Source organism: Phaenicophaeus curvirostris, chromosome 1 (genome assembly GCF_032191515.1).
Source record: "Phaenicophaeus curvirostris isolate KB17595 chromosome 1, BPBGC_Pcur_1.0, whole genome shotgun sequence".
Classification (NCBI taxonomy): domain Eukaryota; kingdom Metazoa; phylum Chordata; class Aves; order Cuculiformes; family Cuculidae; genus Phaenicophaeus; species Phaenicophaeus curvirostris.
Genome location: NC_091392.1, coordinates 43,331,617 through 43,352,152, shown reverse-complemented (window position 1 = coordinate 43,352,152; position 20,536 = coordinate 43,331,617). Strand labels below are relative to the sequence as shown.

Below are 20,536 nucleotides of genomic sequence, written 5' to 3'. Positions count from 1 at the left end.
ACAGTTTGTCCCACCTTGCTGGTGGTACCCGCTGGTGAGGATGGGAAAGGGGGACCTGTGGATGCACCAGAGGGCACTAGGCACACATCCCACGCTCTGTGGCTGTGAGTGAAAGCAATACTGTAAATAGCAGGGGTATTTTTTGGAGGGAAGCCCTTCAGGCTTCTTTTTCTGTGGGCTCAGCCTAATATTTAGGCTTGGGAGGGGGTTACTTTATTGAGAGAGATTTACTATGACTGTGGCTGGGGGGGAGCTCCCTCCAGTCCATCTCTCCCACCAGGGGAGAGGAAAGAATGAATGACGAGGTTGAGGAGGAGAAAAATTAGTTGTACTCACCCAGGCTCATCTGTGTCATCCTTCATGCTTTTGTTTTTAAGTGTGTGGGGAACCAAGAGGAGAAGGAGCCTATAAATAACCAACCCTCAGCACAAAAATGTGTTGTGCTTTTGGGGAGGAACTGCCCATCACCTGTCCTGTCTCCTTGGTGAGAGTGTGAGGGACCAGGTGCATGAGGAGAGGTACAGGCCATATTTGGGGGGGCATGGGGGTGTCCCTGGGGCTCTGTTTTGGGATGTAGCACAGAAACATTTTACATGCCCCTTCTCTAATCAGAGTTATGTAGATGGCTAAACACCATTGGGGGGGTGACACATGATTAAGGTTTTCTTTACCCTCTTTGGCTTGCTTCCCTCATGTAACCAGCTGATAGGCTCCAGTGGGTTTGAAGTAGGAATGAGCCTCTCCCTCAGAGCCGGCACATCAGTAAGAGATGAGACAGTTGGCTTCATCCTGGGTTACTGCCCACCACTCTGTCCCTTTTCTCCTTGTTTTTTGTCGTAGGAAAGACAGGGGACACTATAACAGTAAGTTCTCTGGCAACTTCTTGCTTTTGCTTGTGGGAGAAGACATACTCTCCCTGTGTTGACTTGCTTTGAGCCTTTGCAGTGTTGGTGGGGACAGACTTGAGGGTGGGACTCTCCTTGTTTGCTTGTAGCTCTTTAAAATGCAATTTCTAGAGGCATTTGGCTGGTTCTGCAGCTGATGAGAGATACAGACCTACCCAAAGGGCTGGTTATCTTATCTTAGGCACTTCTGATAAAGTCCTGCCTGTTTCTGGTGATCATAGACAAGGCCTGAGCAGCTGCCTGGAACATGTCCCTTTTAGATCCTAACTGTGGGTGTGATCAGCCCCACTCTAAGGATTAGGAGATCAAAGGGAAGGCTGTAGAAGCAAAATGATAAGGTGGCTTTCGTTCCCCTCTGCCACTCCTTAGGATTACAGAGGATTAGGCATCCCCTGTTGGGAACAATGGCCCCTTGATGTCTTCTTATCTTGTGAAGCCCCCAAGGTAGGGACTGTTTTGTGGAAGTAGGGGCTGTGAAGGGCAAAAGAATGATGAAACTTTGCCCCAGTTCTACCTGTGTCTTCAGTCTCCTGACTGTTTCCCCATCCCTGGCTCACCCATGTCCTATGTCCCCACCACACTGTTCATCACCTCATCACACACCCTTCCATGTCATTCCTGGCAGTTCCCTCAGGGGAGGAGGCATCTTTGTCCCTGCAACCTGGCAAGCACTTGAGAGGAGCCAGGAAGACAGTGTTGCAGGGTGGTTCCCACAGGAGTCTTGGCTTCGGTCCCCAGAGCAGGTACAAGGCAAGGAGCCCTGCAAGGCCACCTCATGCAGCAAGTCCAAACCATCTATCCAGAGAACTGACTCCCTGCTGCATGTGTGGCATCTGTAACATCACCTGGGCTGCCCTGCCCCTTCCCCTGCCACATTACTGCCTGTGTATAGTATATATATTATATATATATATTTAAAAAGATGTATAATATAAAGCTATACATATATACGTATATACGATGACTCATGGATGGCCTGCCGCATACAGGATCCCCTGAGTGGTCTTGTCTAAGCTCGAGTGTCCCTTCACCCCTCTTCCCCCTCCGCCCCTTGCCCCCGTCTGTTCCAAAATCCAACTACAGTGAACCCCGCCACCTTGGCACCTGTGTTTACAATGTCCTATATATTTGTGGTTAACAAAGTGAAGGTGGTAACTACTGGTGTCTCAATAAAGTTATGACATTCAAAATAACCAAACTATATGAAAAAAAAAACCCAAATGTCTGGATTTTCTTCTTTGGGGAGGGGTGGCTCTTCCAGCTTGGTTTGCTTCCACGCAATTGGTGACAATTGGTGACAATTGGTGGCTTGAATGAAGGAAAGAGACCTAAAGAACTGCCCTTATTGAAATATGTATTTCATGGGAAGCTAATGGTTGCTTGTTTTGCTTGCCCTAAGTTTCAAATTAAACACATCATCAAGTGTCTCTTACCTAATAAGCACAAAAACATGAGAAGGAGCTTGCCATTCTGTATTAGAACTGAACTCTCACTGGGAAAGGGAAGTGTGGATGGGGGACACAGAGGAGTACAGGATACAAACCTATATGAAAATAAACACCCACACCAAGGGAAGCAGATCCATTTATACCTTTGATGTGTCTTTACCTCCATTCATCTATGTGTGGCCATCGCTTGAGTGTTTAGCATAGCGCATGTTTTCAAAACATAATCAAATAGTGGGAAATGAGCTCTTGGGGCTCTGCTAACAGTGGCCATAAGTAACTGATAGTCCACCATTACAAAGGATCTTATTTCAATTGGCTCTGTCATAAGAAAAAAATTCAAAATCCCATCCTGTGCCGATGGTAAAGCTTCTTTCTCATCCCCTTTTAATAAGCATGTCATCCAAGTACTTGAGTTATCATGTTTCCTTGTCCAGCTTGAGGATGGTAAGCAGAGGGACATGATGGCAAGCTGGTTTTATCCTGGCCTCCAAACTGTCTCCCCTCTTGGGGACACAACTAAGCACACACATGCTGTAGTTTCTCATCAAATCATCTGCAAAAGTCTTGACAGACCCATCTGTTTCTGGATTATTCTTTGTTTGGATGAAGACCCTTCCTACAGTCCCAGCTTTTGGAGTGGAAGATATGCCCACAGAAAGGCAAATGTCTGTGTTGGCAATAGGCAGAACTGAATACTGGTGAGATGAGATGTTGCCAAAAGCAAGCATTTAATATGAATAAGACTCCAACATTACTAGTTTGTTTCTTCTAATTGTTTGAAATCTCTAATTTTGCTTTCTGGTATTTCAAGCTCTTATGAGTCATGTGTTGAAGTTTCTCCCTGCAGTCATGACATCTAGAAACATAATTCTATTATAAAGTTGTTTCTTTTAAAAAAGTTCACATAATTCCAGGACTTAAGGCGATGAGGCTTAGTTTGGTGTAATATGGAATTCAATAAGATCAGATGCTTTGGCACAACTGAAACAACCCCATTTCCCACCCTCAAAAGCCCAACTGACTTGAAGCACTGTACAAACTCTTGTTTTGCAGCAATATTTGGCTGTCTGTCAGTGGGGTCAGCACTCCCTCAACATTCTCCCTCTCTCAATCTTGGCTTTCCAGCTTTCTGGAGGGTGCTGGGGGAAGGAAGTTGCCATGTCCTTCTCTCTATCTTCAGCTCTCTTTCTTTCCTTAACACTTGTTCTCTTTACTGCAGCATCTCTGTTTCTGTGCTATTCCAGCCTGCATGGAAATAGTGTCCTGTGAAGGAGCAAGGAGGGCGTCTGCACTTGTGGGAAGCATCAGGCTGAAGCTGGTAGAGGAAGCTGGGGAGAGCTCAGAGTGGAGCTGTGTGAAGGCTTGCAATGCCACCCCCTCCACCATCCCTTTCTGTAATAGTCTTCCATAGGAGAGGAGCAAGGGCAGCAGGCTAGCTGTGTCAGAGACCCCTTTTCTTTTCCCTACCACCATCTTCAAGCCTTGCCAAAAATCATGACTTTCCTTTCCAGCCCTAGCCTCCATTATCATCAAAACAAGGCAGGAAAAAAAACAAACCTCCCTAAACATATCTCACATGTGACCAGTAGAGAGAAACTAAATGATGTGATGGCTTCTGCCAGCGATCCTCTAATTGCTTCCATTGTGTGCGGTTTCCAAGCACCAAGAGCACTGCACTGAGGCTGCCTGATGCTCCCTGCTCCCCACGGCACATTGTTCAATCATGTTGTTCATCTTTTATCCAGCAGCCCAGTAGAGTGAGCATGCTTCTTCCTTTTCTACAGAGAAAACATTAGTAAAACTAGGAAGGCAGCAGTAAAACTTGGCACCAGAAATACCGTGTGTATAATCCCTAACCCTGGAGAAAGGGAAGGGAAGGAATGAGAAATAATAATTAGAGAGAGAGAGGGAAAGAGACAGAGATGAATGAGAAATGTGGGTGTTTAACATGAGAGAGGGAGCTGTAGATGTGGTAGTCACTGAATCATATAATTTGTTTATCGGTGCATGGATGATGAGGTTCAGTGACCGATATCCTGCATACTTGGGGAGGTTTCGGCTGCATGGGTATACAGCGCGGCAATTTCTGAGAGGATTTATGGAAGGCAAGAAGCATAAATCAAACAAAGGATAAAACAAGCTTAATCAATACAGCCAATAGAAACTCTTTTGGTGCAGTATTTCACCTTGCAAGTGCTGCCTAAAGCTATTGATCTCTGTGAGCAGATACTCGTGAAGCAGCACACGGGCTTCGGTAGCACTTTCCTTTGCAGGATTGTGGAATGCTGGACAAAGATTCATTCAGCACTGCAAGAAGCCTCATTTGGTAAATCTTACTATTCACTTTTCGCAGACGAAGTAGTTAATTGCCTCGCTCAAAGTTAGGGCAGAGGCTCAGTGATGGAACCATTGAAATATCTAGAGACAATCTGGCACAAGTATTTTCATGAAGAAAAATACATTTCACATCAGGTCTGTATTCCAGCCCAATAAACCAGAGTGACAATGATTAGTGACTACGAGCCGAAGCCAGACACTAAAATTAGGAACAGGGCACATTTTTAACTGCAAGAGGTGACTTCATCATTGTACAAACAAGGAAAGTGGCAGCTTTTCTAGCTTGTATCTTTAGGAAAGTCATTCTTTTCTTTCATTGAGATCACATTCTGCCCTATCACACCTACACACTGACTCTGCTCTTGTTAGTCTCAGAGGGACTCACTTAAGGATATAAGAAGACAGAAACGACTCCTAAATTTTCAGTGCTGTAATGAGACACATGCTGGCAGTCTCTGAGAACACCCAAAGCTTTTCTGATTTCAGTGGTGCTCTCAGCAAGGACAGGGTCTGCCTGTGCTCATCAAGGTACGTGACTGCAACCTTGAATGTCATTAAATAAGCATAAGCTTCTGCTGCAATGCTGAAAAAGTGACATCATGTTTCAGAGCTGATAAACTCGCCTGTTGCTTTTTAATGACACAGACAATGCGGTTCTGCACAGATTTCTGCAGCACCAGGAATTCTTCTTGACGTTTGCAAGAAAACAAACCTTTATCGGTACTAAATCTGTCCATGGTACTTTTAATTTTAATGCAGACTCGACATTCCTATAATTATTTGTACCCACTCACAGCTTTACCCACAGGAATACTGCAAATTACATCAGTGAGACCAAGCCGATACAGAAAGCTAAACCTGTGGAAACTTGTTTGTAGACAGAGGTTCTGAATTTAGCATTTTCTTCTATTTTTGGTCAATATAACCTTTCAGAAAGTAATTCTGCCTTTACATCTAAGTCTGCTTGAGTGGCTGAATATTTGTGAGCCTTTTGTGGAGGCAAAGAATAGTAACCTTTGTGTATTTGGAAGAAACAAAACAATAGACGAAGGGTTTACAGGACAGGGAGCTGAAATCCTCCAACAGGATCCCCTGAAGCAAAAAAAAAGGTTACATAGAATTACGTTAATTAACTGGCAATTATCTTTGAAGTGCATCTGAATCTAATATAGTTGCCACAAAGATGTCATTAAAAGAGTATCAAGACACTGCTGGAAGTCATGACTACTGAACATTCCCAACCCTCACCACAGCTGCAGTGCTACGCATGACTGAAACTGCACATCTCGTGTTGGAGCCCCTTCAGCCTCGATTCACAAGGGGAAACGTGCCCATCCCCAAGCCCCCCGCAGCCGCAGCCTGTCTGCTGGCCACCGCCCACTCTAAGATATGTCGCTGACACACCTGGGGGGCTCTTCCACTGACTTAAAATGTTAAGAAAGCGGTGGGAAGGATTCTTGTGTCTTACCTCCTGCTCCAGCTAAGCTGGTTCAATGGAAACTGTCCATCCTGGAACAGCCTGCTGCAGCCCAGAAAGGTTACGGAGCAAAACCAGGAATCTCTGGGTTTTCCTGTATCATTCAGGCAGGCATACAAGCAATTTTACTGTTGCACCTGACTCAATACTACCAAGGACTGCTCCAAACTGTGGTGGGTATTGAGAAACACTTGTCAGCTGTTATAGACACATTCCCATTGCTGGACTGAGGGCATAGTCCCACTATGTCCTTGTTATGGTCTGCAAAAGTGGGTGGGAAAGGGCTATGGATCAGCAGATGGACTTCAAACTGAAAAAAACGGATGCGTCTTGTGTCTACAGAGAAGCATTGCAGTTGAGAGCTGCTATCTTGGGCTTATCAGGGCTTGGTCTTCCCTAGAGGTTGCACAGAACATGACAGAGTGCTAAGAAAAACATTTCACCACCAGGCTATCTCAGGGCTATCTGGTGCCCCAGGTGACCCCTCATGACCTCCTTCCCCTCCACACACATCTGAAGCCGTGGCTGAAAGGTCCTTTCTTGCACGACCTAAGGCCTCAAGGTAAGAAACAGAAATCATAGAGTAGAATCACTGGTTTGAGTTGGAAGGGACCTTAAAGATCATCCAGTTCCAACCCCCCTGCCATGGGCAGGGACACCTCCCACTGGATCGCGCTGCTCAAAGCCCCATCCAACTTGGCCTTGAACACCTTCAGGGAAGGGGCATCCACGACTTCTCTGGGCAACCTGCACCAGTGCCTCACCACCCTCACAGGAAAAAATTTCTTCCTAATATCTAATCTAAATCTCCCATCTTTTAGCTTAAAACCTTCACCCCTCATCCTGTCTCTGTACCTTCTAATAAAGAGCCCCTCCTCAGCTTTCCTGTAGCCCTCTAAGTACTGGAAGGCTCCATTCTCCTGTACAAGAGGAAGGGGCGATGACAGAGAATATTTCGTTTCCATGGGATTTCTCTCCTCACAGAGGTGAGCTGACCATGCTCTCTCCTCCAGTCGCCCAGGCAAGCACCGAGGCACCATCGCAGCCTCCCCTACACCACAGGGCCCAGAGTGGTGTGTGTGTGTTGCTCCAGGATATCCTTTCAGGAGCCTCAGAGGGCTCCATAGCCCTGTTTTCACGTGCCACATTTCCAAGTGCCCTCAAAACTGTCAGGGAATGCAGTGTTAGGATGAGTTCCTCCTCCTGTGAGTGCTGGCCAGGTTGAACGCCTGCGCCACCTCATTCCAGTCTGTAATAAAACGGGATATGCTTCACCAAGCCAGTTCTTCTAGGTGTTTGCCTGTCGCTTAGGAGTAGCTCATTAAAGGGAATGGGGTGATTCAAGGCTGAGAGAGCTGGGATAGAGAAAGGAAGGGATAGATAAGGGCTGGGGAAGGGATAGGGGAGAGGAGACCTTATAAGCCTTCAGGTACTTAAAGGGGGCTTACAGGAAAGATGGGGTTCAGCTCTTTACAAGAAGCACAGGGAAAGGAAGAGGGATAATGATTTTAAGCTGAAAGAGGGGAGATTTAGGTTAGATATTAGGAAGAAATTCTTTCCTGTGAGAGTGGTGAGGCACAGGAACAGGTTGCTGAAAGAAGTCATGGTTGTTACATCCCTGGAGGTGTCCAAGACGAGGTTGGATGGGGCTTTGAGCAACCTGATCCAGTGGGAAGTGTCCCTGCCCATGGCAGGGACGGTTGGAACTGGATGATCTTTAATGTCCCTTCCAACCCAAACTATTCTATGATTCTATTCTATGACTTTAGGGCTGGGTGAAAACATGGTGTACGTTGCCTCACCCACGGGGCATGAGGGTGTGGGATGGTTGTGTGTGTGTGTGGCGACTAATGGCATGGACTCCATTTGGACACACTAACGAAATCCCTTTATTATGCACAAGCAAAGCTTATCCGCCCTGTTAGCCAGCTATCCTGGTGATTTTCCACACTGAAGTATCACAGTACAGTCATTCAGTCTAACAGTTACAGAATCACAGCATCACTAGGCTGGAAAAGACCCACTGGATTGAGTCCAACCACTCAGTCACTAAACCATGCCCCTCAGCACCTCGTCCACCCGTGCCTTAAACACCTCCAGGGAAGGTGACTCAAACACCTCCCTGGGCAGCCTGTTCCAGTTCCCAATGACCCTTTCTGTGAAGAATTTTTTCCTGATGTCCAGCCTGAAACTCCCCTGGTGGAGCTTGAGGCCATTCCCTCTCGTCCTGTCCCCTGTCACTTGGGAGAAGAGGCCAGCACCCTCCTCTCCACAACCTCCTTTCAGGTCGTTGTAGAGAGCAATGAGGTCTCCCCTCAGCCTCCTCTTCTCCAGGCTAAACACCCCCAGCTCTCTCAGCCGCTCCTCGTAAGCCTGTTCTCCAGCCCCTTCACCAATTTTGTTGCTCTTCTCTGGACTCGCTCCAGAGCCTCAACATCCTTCTTGTAGCAAGAGGCCCAGAACTGAACACAGTACTCGAGGAGCTGTCTCACCAGTGCCGAGTACAGAGGGAGAATAACCTCCCTGGACCTGCTGGTCACGCCGTTTCTGATACAAGCCAAGATGCCATTGGCCTTCTTGGCCACCTGGGCACACTGCTGGCTCATGTTCAGTCGCTGTCACCCAACACCCCCAGGCCCTTCTCCTTCAGGAAAGTTACAGCGATAGAGCAGAACTCTACTTGCTGTGCACGTTTTTCTCGTCTATTAAGCAAAAAGCCCCCAAAGCTCCTTTGCCCTTATCTCAGCCTCGTGTTGTTCCAGCGGCTTCTCGGCAACGAGCGTGAGGCTATCGGCCGTACTATACTGCCCGTGCGTGGTAGGGAAATGCCCCCTACCCACACCGTGCGTCTGTCTGTCCGTCTGTCTGGGCGCGCACGTGCTCCCCCGCGCCCGACGCGCGCGCCCACTGGGCGGGGCCGGGGGGCGGGGCCATCCCGCGCGGGTGGGCGGGGCCGGGGGCCTGTTCGCGGAGGCGGGTGGCGGGGGGTTGGGTGTGTTCCTGCAGCGCGGCCGCTCTGCCCGGACGACTCGTCTGCTCTGGAGGACGAGGGCGTGCGGGCTTGAGGGGGAGGTGGAGGGGGGGAGGCCGCTCCTGGTCCAAGATGGCGGCGCAGAGGAGGAGCCTGCTGCAGAGTGTGAGTGGCTCCTTCCCCCTCTCCGAGCACGGGCACCCCCCCAGGTGGGTGCGAGGGAGGGACGGCACGGCCTCTTCTTCCTCCTTCTTCTCCTCCTCCTCCTCCTAGTCCCACCGTGCGGGAAGGCCGAGGCTCGGGTGGGGAGCTGGGGTGCTGTCCCCTGAGGGCAGAGGCTCCCGGCCTGGGGACGAGCTCAGCGACCCCGGGCCGTGCTGCCGCTCTGCAGCGCTGCGGGGAGGGGGGCTGTGGGGTGCTCCCTTCTGCGAGGGGAAACCGGTGCTTGCAGGCCGTGTGTGCACCAGGGAGGGGGCGGCCCCGGGGATGTCTCGCTGCAGGCAGCAACAGAGTCCCAGTCCCCTTGTCCTGGGGGAGTGTAGTCCAGCAGGGAACAGGAGCCTTTCCTCTGCTCCTTGCCACGGGCGTGCGAGGGTCCGATCAACCGAATGAACAGGTAGTGCTGTGCTGTGTCGGTTGTAAAAGTCTGGTGCAATTTCACCTCTGTTTTCTTGTTAGCAAGAGTTGGAGGTGCAGCCAGAGCTCAGCAGCAGAGGGAAAGGAAGTGGTGAGTGGTCCAGTTCTGCAGCAGTGAATATGAAGTAATTGGCTGGGATGCTCCTGGCAGCAATAGGGCCCCACATCCCTTGTCCTGGGTGAGCGTATCCAGTAGGGAACAGCAGCCTTCCTCCTGCTCCATCCCACGGGTGTGTGAGGGTTCGATCCACTGAATGAACAGGTAGTGCTGTGCTGTATCAGTTGTAAAACTCTGGTGCAATTTAGAATAGTTTGGGTTGGAAGGGACCTTAAAGATCATCCAGTTCCAACCCCCCTGCCGTGGGCAGGGACTAGATCCTCCCACTAGATCATGCTGAACAAGCCCCCATCCAACCTGGCCTTGAACACCTCCAAAGATAGGGCATGCACAAAATTTTTTGGTAATCTGTGCCAGTGCCTCACCACTTTCATCGGGAAGAAATTCTTCCTTATATCTAGTCTAAATCTGCCACTCTCCAGTTTATACCCATTGCCCCTAGTCCTATCACTGCAAGCCTTTGTAAACAGTCCCTCTCCAGCTTTCTTGTAGCCCCTTTCAGGTAATGGAAGGTCGCTATAAGATCTCCTCTGAGCCTTCTCTTCTCCAGGCTGAACAACCCCAACTCCCTCAGCCTGTACTAGTATGGGAGGTGCTCCAGTTTTCTGATCATCTTTGTAGCCCTCCTCTGGACCTGTTCCAACAGCTCCATATCCTTCTTATGTTGAGGATTCCAGAAATGGACGCAATACTCCAGATGAGGTCTCACAAGAGAGGAACAGAGGGGCAGAATCACCTCCCTTGACCTGCTGGCCACGCTTCTTTTGATGCAGCGCAGGATACTTACGGTTGGCCTTCTGGGGTGTGAGTGCACATAGCCGGCTCATGTCAAGCTTCTCATCCACCAGCACCCACAAGTCCTTCTCTGCAGGGCAGCTTTAGATCATGTCATCCCCTATCCTGTATTGAAATCAGGGATTGCCCTGACCTAGGTGTAGGACTGTGCACTTGGCCTTGTTGAACCTCATGAGGTTCTCACAGACCCGTTCTCTGGCCTCTCCAGGTCCCTCCTGGCCTCTCCAGGTCCCTCCTGTCCTTCCGGTGTGGCAACTGCACCACTCAGCTTGGTGTCACCTGCAAACTTGCTGAGGGTGCACTCAATCTCGCTGTCAATACCATAGATGAAGATATTAAACAGCACTGGTCCCAGTACAGACCCCTAAGGGGGGCTTTGAGCCATTGCCCACTACTCTGAATACAACTATCCAACCAGTTTCTTATTCACTGAACCATCCACCCATCAAATACATATCTTAACAATTGAGAGAGCAGGATATTGTGGAGGACAGTGTCAAAGGCTTTACAGAAGTCCAGATAGATCACATCCATCAGTGTGTTTACCTGTGTTCACTGCTGTGGTTACCCCATCATAGAAAGCTACTAAGTTGGTCATACAGGACTTGCCCCTGGTAAAGCTGTGCTGGCTGCCATTAGTCACCTCCCCATCCTCCATGTGCTTTAGCATGTCTGCTAGGAGGATCTGTTCCATTTCAGCTCTTTTTTTATTGTTAGCAAGAGTTGGAGGTGCAGCCAGAGCTCAGCTGCAGAGGGAAAGGAAGTGGCGAGCGATCCAGTTCTGCAGCAGGGAATATGAAGTAATTGGTTGGGGTGGTGTGTGTTGTGACCTTGCATGGACAATCCAGGGCTCACCATGGTAAGACCTTGGGTCATCCTGTAAAATTTATGGGTTCAGTACCCACCAGGCTAAATGAAAGCAAAACGATGCCAAACACTTGGTCCAAAAAGGAATTTATTTGTACAGGCATTCTTAGGAATGAGATTGGCATTGGCTTCTAAATCTGTTAGCAAAGAGAGAAGGGTTGGAGATGGACCTGTAACCTGTACTGGACCAAGATCCATACTTCAGGCCGCTTGGGGTTGATCGTGGTCTCTTTCCTCTTTCTGTCTCTCAGGAGCAGCAGCCCAGCTGGACAGATGACTTGCCATCCTGCCATCTCTCTGGTGTGGGCTCGGCTCCTAACCGTTCCTACAGTGCGGATGGCAAGGGGACAGAGGGTCACCCCTTGGAAGATAACTGGTTAAAATTCAGGTAAGTGGGTTGCACTTAGGAGACAGACTCCTGCAGACGCAAGTGCGTGTAGAAGCGGTGTTTAATTTGTCACGCAGGATTCAGAACAAGAGGGTGGGGCGTGAGCGTGCAGGAGGTGTCTGGAGGAACTTGTTAGGTAGGTAACATCAGACATCACAGACATCTGTGACCTCTTTGCTTCTGCCCCCTTTAACAGGAGTGAGAACAACTGCTACCTCTATGGTGTCTTCAATGGCTATGATGGCAATCGAGTCACTAACTTTGTGGGTCAGAGGCTCTCTGCAGAATTGCTGCTGGGCCAGCTACATGCAGATCACAGCGATGCTGATGTGCGTCGAGTTCTGCTGCAGGTAAAGAAGCTTTGGCTGAGAACGGCTCCTGCTTCTCACACTACCCACCTCCTCTTTTTGCCACCAGGGGGGCAGCATCTGGTTTCGGAGAGGCTTGGAAATGTCTCCTGATGGTTGGAATTGCACTCATCCTTAGCAGCTGTAGAGCTTTGTTTCACTCCCGCCTCATATCCATCTGTCCCCCTGGCTCTGTCAGCACAGTGCTGAGAGCTCTCCAGAAAGCTGCAGCTGGTCTTCAGTGGACATGTAGGAACAAGTCAGCCTGGGAGGATGACAGTGAGTGAAAGGGGGAAGTTAGCGTGCGGGGAGATGGATTTGTGAGTGTGCTTTCTTGAGTGATAGACAAGTCCTTTCAATCAACACACAAAATCAGATAGGTCTCCGACATTGCTCTGAGTGTAATTTTTATGGTTTTGTCTCCTGTTTTGAGTAGTTGAAGGTTGTTTTTACAAGCTATTAACTAGTTGTGGTAAAATAATCGTGTTTCAATGTGATGCAGTGATCTGTTGTCAACAGCTATGAGCCAGTTCGGGGGAGGTGTGGATGGGTAACCTCAAAGCTCTATAGGTATTGGATAAGAGCTTATTTTCTTTTTATGTCCTATTTTAGGCTTTTGATGTGGTAGAAAGAAGTTTCCTGGAGTCCATTGACGATGCCTTGGCAGAGAAGGCCAGCCTGCAGTCCCAGCTACCAGAGGTAATGCAGCCTTAAGAACAGAGATTGCTAGAGGTCATACCTTCCAGATTGCTCCATGTGGTTTGGGCATGTTGGTCTGGTCCTGTGGTTGAAAATTATTTCTGTGTGGTTCTTTTCTGGGAGATTGTGTGAAGTGAAGCATGCATCTTGGTCTGTTTCCCAGAGTTCCCGCTGTTCATACTCGTACTGCTTAGACCCGTAAATGGTTGTCTTGTTAAGAAACTGAACATATGGAGAGGATTTCAATCTGTATGTGTGGCTTTTTCAGGACAAAGCCATATGAAGCAAATGAGAGGCAAGGCTTCAAATTTCCATGGTATCTGAGAGGGTGTGGATTTTGTCCTTCAGGTGAACTGAACTGTTGTTTCCAGGACCTTATTGGTGCTGTGTCATTTGTTAGGATTGAACGAATAATAGTACATCTTGCATAATCTTGGCATGAGGCTAAGACATACCAAGACAAGTCCCCTCCCTACAGAATCTTGGTTCCACCTGTGGTTTCTGTGTTGTGGGCTGTATGCATTTAAGCTTCTCCCTCATTTTGGATTCCAGGGTGTCCCTCACCACCAATTGCCACCTCAGTACTCAAAGGTTGTGGAGAGATTGAAGGCTGTAGAACAGGAAATCTCTGGAGGAGCCATGGCTATTGTGGCTGTTGTTCTCAACAACAAGCTCTATATCGCCAACGTGGGTGAGTTATTTTTTTGTCAGCACCTCAGTCTAGGTGTTTCTGAGGATTGCTGTGGTTCTAGGAAGTCATAGAAATTTGAATATTGGGGACATTTTCCTTGGTCTGTAGCCAAGGAGTGATACACTCTTTACTTGAATCAGCCTGGCTCTTTATCTCTGCAGATGCTGGCTGATGCAATGTGTGTGATTAAAGAATAGAGGGAAAATGGGTCGAGAGACAGGAGTGCAGGTTCACTGAGAAGTGGAGAACTTTCTTGTGAGATACTAGCTCAGGCCTGGATGAAAAGCTGCCTAGTAGAACTTCTATGCTGCTAGCAAGACTACTTTGTGGATATCATAATGAGACAGTACATGAGCCTTTCTCTTCTTTTCTGTCTTTATTCCCCTCTCCTGTTCTTTTTCCGTTTTGATATGTTCTCCCTCTTAAATGGCAGAGCTATCTGGTGCCTCATCTCACTGCTCCCACTGCAGGTACCAACCGGGCACTGTTATGCAAGTCCACGGTGGATGGGCTGCAGGTGACTCAGCTCAACGTGGACCACACAACAGAGAACGAGGATGAACTTTTTCGCTTCTCCCAGCTAGGTGAGTGGGTTTCATGTTCTTATCCGACAACATCATATGCCTCTGTTTATCTGGAGCACCAGGAATGACTCAAACCACAGGAAACAATAAATAACTACAAAAAGAAGCTTTCTGTGGTTTCAAATTACAAGTTCAGTGCCTTCTTTTTCTGCGTATCTTGCCATTGTGAGCCTACAGAGTGAGTAAGTTCAGTTCACTGAACCAGCAGAAAACTGTCTCTTTTTTTTTACAAGTCTGAGAATTAGTTTTGTGTCCAGCTGCCAAACTGACATTGATTTGCCCTCCAGCTGTGTGATTGCTTGAATCCATAGGAAGACGGGAGTGGAAACACACAGTAGAACTACACAGCCTGAGGGCAGAAATGGGATGGGCGGTATATAACTGTTCCTTTGGAGGCAAACCACAGTTATGCTGGGTTAAGTTCTATGTGATGCCGCACCCTCGGGATGGTGTCTTTTAATGTGCCTTTGTACAAGCTGCTGCAAAAAAAGCAGGTGTGCTTCAGATGGAGCTAGACTAAGCACTGGCATTACTGCTTTCACATCAGTAACAATTGAACTCTAATGCTGACATTTTGCTTTAGGCAATCTCCCTTTTCCTCTACAGTTTGATGTGTTTTCCTTCTTTGTCTAGAACTAGCCCAGGCCACTTGTGTGATTGCTAGCACCCAGTTCTTTTTGTTGAGATACTGATGTTCTGTACTTTTGTTTAGGTAGCTCTAACTTGACATTCTTCATGAGGTTTGCCTAGTGGGCATATCCTTATGTGGTGAGGCTGTCAATATAATTTACTGCTGCTGGGTCTTGTTTGGTTCCATTTCTCTTCCATTTCCTCTTTTACTTTTACTCCTGCAGTAGTGGTGTATGCTATGAAAGAGAAGACTGAATACGGGAATCCAGGGAAAGAGACCCTTTGACTGCCTTTCTACTGCCAAAAATACTATGCAGAATTTACCCACAGTCCATAGCACAACAGGGATCTGCTAGAAGTACTTGACCTTCTGAACCTGGCGCAGCAGTGGGTCTCCTGCTGGTTTTCCCAGCAGAAGAGAGAGGCTGCGGAACAAGCTTGTGTGCACGGGCTGTTTTGGGCCCAGAGGAGGTAGTTGTAGGCCTAGATCCATGCATAGTGGTAAAAAGTAGTGGGGGTAGCATTTGTTATGATGGTGCCTGCATCCCTTGAGGGAAGGGGAGAGGTCTTTGGCCTTCAGGCTCTTCACCCAGCACATTGCAGCTTGTTCAGTGCTCCAGGAGAGTTGCTGTGGTTTAGACGTAACCTCTGTGGCGTGCTGCGAGCCTCCCTGTGTTTGTGTCTGCTGATAGCGTGTATCCCCCTGCCGGGAGCTGGCAAATGAGCCAGGCCGTGTTGATGAGTCAGCTTTGGTCTGCAGCAGATGGCAGAGTTGTGTCTTACTGCTGGGGTAGGTGTGGAGCCATCTGTGCGGTGAGGCTGGGCTTGACTCAGAGGGAGAGTTTCATTTGGACCCCTGCCTTCACCTTGTGCTGAGGACAGTCATCCCTAGATAAAATCTCAAAAGAACATTTTCTGCCTGTTAGCTGTAGGTATAAGCAGAAGCGGGGAGGAGGGGGGATTGGCAGAACAGTCCAGGTAAGTGACTCTGCTGCTCAGAGCCCTGCCTGAAATCATATCTGCTTCCAGGTGGTTCCTCTTAGGACCTTCTTCAAGATGGGATTCCTTCCTAACCCTTGCCAGATTTGAGTTGGATGTTGAAGTGGAGATTAATTAAATAAAATTAAGGGGACAAATTCTTGTTTGGTCATTGTCCTTATTTTAGGAATAGCCAACACTGGTTTGAGCCACTTGAGCAAATTCAGTGCCTCTTGTAGATAACTCTCCTTTCCCCCCTCTGCATCCTAGCATTTTAGTGGTATCATGATGTGGAGCTTGGGAGCAGGGATCAATTATAAGTGGAAGAAAAAGCAGAATCCTTCACGTACTTTTTTTCCCCCATCCCTGCTGCCCTCTCCCATCACACAGTCCAGAGCTGACAGGCGCAGATGTTCTCCTGCCTTTTCAGCGAATGCCTGTGTGCACAGGCCAGCTGCCACTGGTGGCTTTGGACCAGGATGTGGGCTTTGTCTTGAGGCCAACCATTGCAGAGTGCGAATGTCAGGCTGTGTGCATCTCTGTCCTTCTCTTTCCGTCCCAGATTACAATTAGTAAGGTGGCGCGTTCTTTGGAACAGAGCAAATTGCTCTTCCTTTCCTTCTTGTTGGCTCCTTATAAGGAGCCCAACAAAGAATTATAATTCTTTGGCATCTCATTTTGTCTTACAATTCTCTTTAGTTGTGGATATTTCTTTTCTCATTCCTGACACTGTAATCAGAGGAAGTCCTGCAGGTTTCCGAAAGTCAGTTAAACTTCTTTGGTTTTCATTCTGGCAGGCTTGGATGCTGGGAAAATAAAACAAGTGGGAACTATCCGTGGGCAGGAAAGCACTCGGCGCATTGGAGATTACAAAGTCAAATACGGCTACACTGATATTGAATTGCTCAGGTCAGAAAAACTCAACTTTGTGGTTTCAAGCCCTTTGTTTCTTCATGACCCTCCATTCTCACCCACTACGGCACTATTAAATACTAAATAATACCATCTCTTTCCAGTGCTGCTAAATCTAAGCCCATCATAGCAGAGCCTGAAATCCATGGAGGGCACTCGCTGGATGGAGTGACCGGCTTCTTGGTGCTTATGTCTGAAGGCCTCTACAAAGCACTGGAGGCAGCTCATGGGCCTGGGCAGGCCAACCAGGTGAGCCTGCTCACAGGGGAAACCTTCCCTTGGCTCTTGACCTACTTCAGCAGTGTCGGCTGCTCCCATGCAGATTTTCCTCCTCCTCTGACCTGTGAGTGCTGGCCAGGTTGAATGCCTGCGCCACCTCGTTCCAATCTGTAATAATATGGGATATGCTTTGCCAAGCCAGTTCTTTTAGGCAGTTGCCTGCGCCTTAGGAGTAGCTCATTAAAAGGGAGCGGGGTGAATCAAGGCTGAGAGAGCTGTGGTTGTTTAACCTAGAGAAGAGAAGGCTCCAGGAGGACCTTATAGCAGCCTTCCAGTATTAAAGGGGCCTACAGGAAAGCTGAGGAGGGGCTCTTTATCAGGGAGTGCACGGGTAGGGCGAGGGGGAATGGTTTGAAGCTGAAAGAGTGGAGATTTAGATTATAATTAGGAAGAGTTTTTTTCCTGTGAGGGTGGTGAGGCACTGGAACAGGTTGTCCAGAGAAGTTGTGGCTGCTCCATCCCTGGAGGTGTTCAAGGCCAGGTTGGATGGGTCTTTGAGCAACCAAAGTGGGGGGTTGGAACTGGAAGATCTTTAAGGTCCCCTCCAACCCAAACCATCCTATGATTCTATGAAGGCACAGGGGCACGTATTGGCATCCGAGAGTGGCAGGCACTGTAGTCAGATGAGTTGCTGTAAAAACTGTGAGATTGGATGCTTGGAAAAGGTTTCCTCCAAATTCTCCTGAACATCCTTGTTCTTTTTCTTTCTTTCCCTTCTCGGCTCAGGAAATTGCAGCCATGATAGCCACGGAGTTTGCCAAGCAGACGTCACTGGATGCTGTGGCACAAGCAGTAGTGGACAGGGTTAAGCGGATCCACTGCGACACTTTTGCCAGTGGTGGGGAACGGTCCAAGTTCTGTCCCCGGCATGAAGACATGACACTGCTTGTGAGGAATTTTGGGTACCCCCTGGGCGAGATGAGCCAGCCCACGCTGACCCCCACGCAAGGTATGTTGGGGGGAGATAATGAAACAAAATGGAGGGTGGAAGATAAGATCTCTCAATCGATCCAGCACTGACCTAACATCAGGAGAGGAGATACTCGAGGTAGAAGAAATGTTCTTATTAAAGGGATTATTGGCTTCTGAGGTGCAGAGTCTTTGACAGTTTGACAGAACAGAGTGTAGCATCTAAGAAACACAGTTTGATATAAATTCTTAGATTCTTTGGCCCTTCCTTTGTCCTTTCTTTCATGCTGTGCCCCTCCAGTCACTAATGTCTCAGCTGCATTTTATAACTCTGTTTTCTCCCTTCTCAGGAGGCCGTGTCTACCCAGTCTCTGTCCCATATTCCAGTTCCCAAAGTACCAGCAAAACGAGTGTCACGCTGTCCCTTGTCATGCCTTCCCAAGGCCAGATGGTCAACGGTGCCCACAGCAGCTCAACTCTGGATGAAGCCACCCCCACCCTCACCAAGTAAATGTTTTGATCTCTTGACACACACAGGTTTTCCCTGCACATTGTGCTACATAAATTGGCTGAAAAGCAGAGACAGCTGTCAGTTACCTGTCAATCGTTCCCTTATCTGGAGCGAGGCCCTCCTGGCTGCAGTATTGACAGCCAGTGTAAGGTGTTAGCTGGAAAACGATTGTGTGAGTACTGGGGAATGAGTAAAGCGAGCAGTTCTGAACCAGCTCTGGGAACATGCCTTGGGAGCGGCATCTGCTGCTCTTTGCGGAGGGCACTCTGGCAGCCAGCAGCCCTTCTGTTTGGATTTTGGGTGCCAAGTGTGTTGGATGGTGTGCATGGAGGGAGTGTGGGTGCCCTTTGTTTTAATAAGGAAGAGGGGCTACACAGGCCACATCTGTGTGGTTGGCTAGAGAGGCTGCACTGCACAAATTGGCTTACTTAGAGGCAGAGTCCAGGACAGAAGAAAAGGCTAAAGGTTAGAACTTGATCCTATTTGGATCCGCTTTGCAGGGTCGTACTAGTTAGTGGCTCTGGTTTAGGTTCAGCCCTTGGTGCAGGGTGACGTGTGTACATGCTGCAAAGTGGCAAAGCTCTGTGGTTATTGTGTTCTGGAAGCTCCAGATACAATGAGGCTGATGCACTGGAGCAACAGTACAGATCACACAAGAATAGTCTTCCTTTCTGCCAGGCTCTTCCCATAAAGCTTGTACTGCATGGGTATGAGGAGGCCAGCAGAATGCATGCCTCTCTTTATTGTTACTATTACTAGTATTATTATTTTTTCTTTTCCTTTTTTCCTGCTTCCTCCCCTCTATGTCTCAGACACGTGGTTGTACTTAAGGCTTTACAGTTAAATGTGAATCAGATATCTTTGGCATTCATTGGTTCCAAGCAGTTGTCAACATTTCCAGTGCTCTCATAGAGCAAGAGACCACAACTTTTTACCTATTTGCTAAGGATAGCTTGATCTGTGAAGAAGCTGGCACTTCTGCTGCTGCTTTTCTTGTCCAAAGAATTACATGGGGAAAAATAAAGGTGCCTGTGTTCCCTCTCTCTTTTTCCCTCCATAGCCAAAGCCCAACTGTGACGCTCCAGTCAACGAATACTCACACGCAGAGTAGCAGCTCAAGTTCAGATGGGGGTCTCTTCCGCTCCCGACCCACCCACTCGCTCCAGCCAGATGAAGATGGGCGTGTGGAGCCCTACGTGGATTTTGCAGAGTTTTACCGGCTTTGGAACATGGACCATGGCGAGCAGGGAGCACTGACTGTGTCCTAATGTGAAAATGTGCCTCACCTAGACATCAGCTGTGTGAGCAAAGGCTGAGGCAAGAATGAGAACACTCCACCAAGGGCTGTGTTCTGCTGAGAGTTAATTCCTTATCAGGATGTGATGAACACAGGGCTGGTGAGTGTGTGCAGCGCTCTCTCCACGCGTGTTGCCATGTATTACCTGTGCCATGCACCCAATCCTGACCAACCTCGTTCTCTTGGAAGCCCTGTGAATAGGGGAGGGGGCCTTGAATGCAACCCTCACTGCAGGTTTTCACAAATAAAGATGTGGAGAGGGCTCCATCTGGATAATGCAAGATTTGGAGGCCTGTACAAAGGCTGCGTGTGTGTGCGTGTGTAGGTGTACCTGTGTGTGCCTGTGTGTGCCTGTGTGTGTGTGTGCGCTGTCATAATGTTTCCACAACTCAATTCATAATGCTGTGATTTCAGTGTTCGACTCCATAGAAGATACCTCTATTTTGCAGAATAAATAACTTATAGCTACAGACGTTGGCACCTATGTGGCTTGCTCTCTTCCTTACATCAGACGTGCGTGGGTGTGACAGCTCTTCCTGGTGAAACCCTCTATTCATCCAGAACACAGGGTTGCAGCTTGCAGCAGGTGAACGTCTCGCATCAAAGTAGCCTGAGCCCTTGCACGTGATGTAAAAGCGTAAGGTCTCTGTCTCATACATGTTTGCTGAGATTTGGTACTGGATTATGGCTTGGTCCTGAACTATAAATTCAGATTGTTTTGGTTGGCAAAATACACGATATTTCCCTTAACACAAAG

At 48.4% G+C, this 20,536-nt stretch overlaps 1 protein-coding gene across 1 annotated transcript; it reads left to right on the top strand.

The window, feature by feature from the left end:
- Positions 1-9,236: 9,236 nt before the first annotated feature.
- TAB1 (TGF-beta activated kinase 1 (MAP3K7) binding protein 1) lies at positions 9,237-20,246 on the top strand. The gene is made up of 11 exons (XM_069855766.1): positions 9,237-9,303; positions 11,806-11,942; positions 12,139-12,292; positions 12,902-12,988; positions 13,541-13,679; positions 14,150-14,263; positions 16,669-16,780; positions 16,888-17,032; positions 17,789-18,011; positions 18,322-18,478; positions 19,543-20,246. The coding sequence occupies exons 1-11, from the start codon at positions 9,271-9,273 to the stop codon at positions 19,748-19,750; spliced, it is 1,509 nt and encodes a 502-aa protein (XP_069711867.1). The 5' UTR covers positions 9,237-9,270; the 3' UTR covers positions 19,751-20,246.
- The last annotated feature ends 290 nt before the right edge of the window (positions 20,247-20,536 follow it).

Excerpts from the sequence above, each read along its gene's own strand:
- TAB1 (XM_069855766.1), top strand. The coding sequence starts at position 9,271 with ATGGCGGCGCAGAGGAGGAGCCTGCTGCAGAGT. Across the intron at positions 13,680-14,149 it reads GCTCTATATCGCCAACGTGG|GTACCAACCGGGCACTGTTA; the intron begins GTGAGTTATTTT and ends CTCCCACTGCAG. Across the intron at positions 14,264-16,668 it reads TTTTCGCTTCTCCCAGCTAG|GCTTGGATGCTGGGAAAATA; the intron begins GTGAGTGGGTTT and ends TCATTCTGGCAG.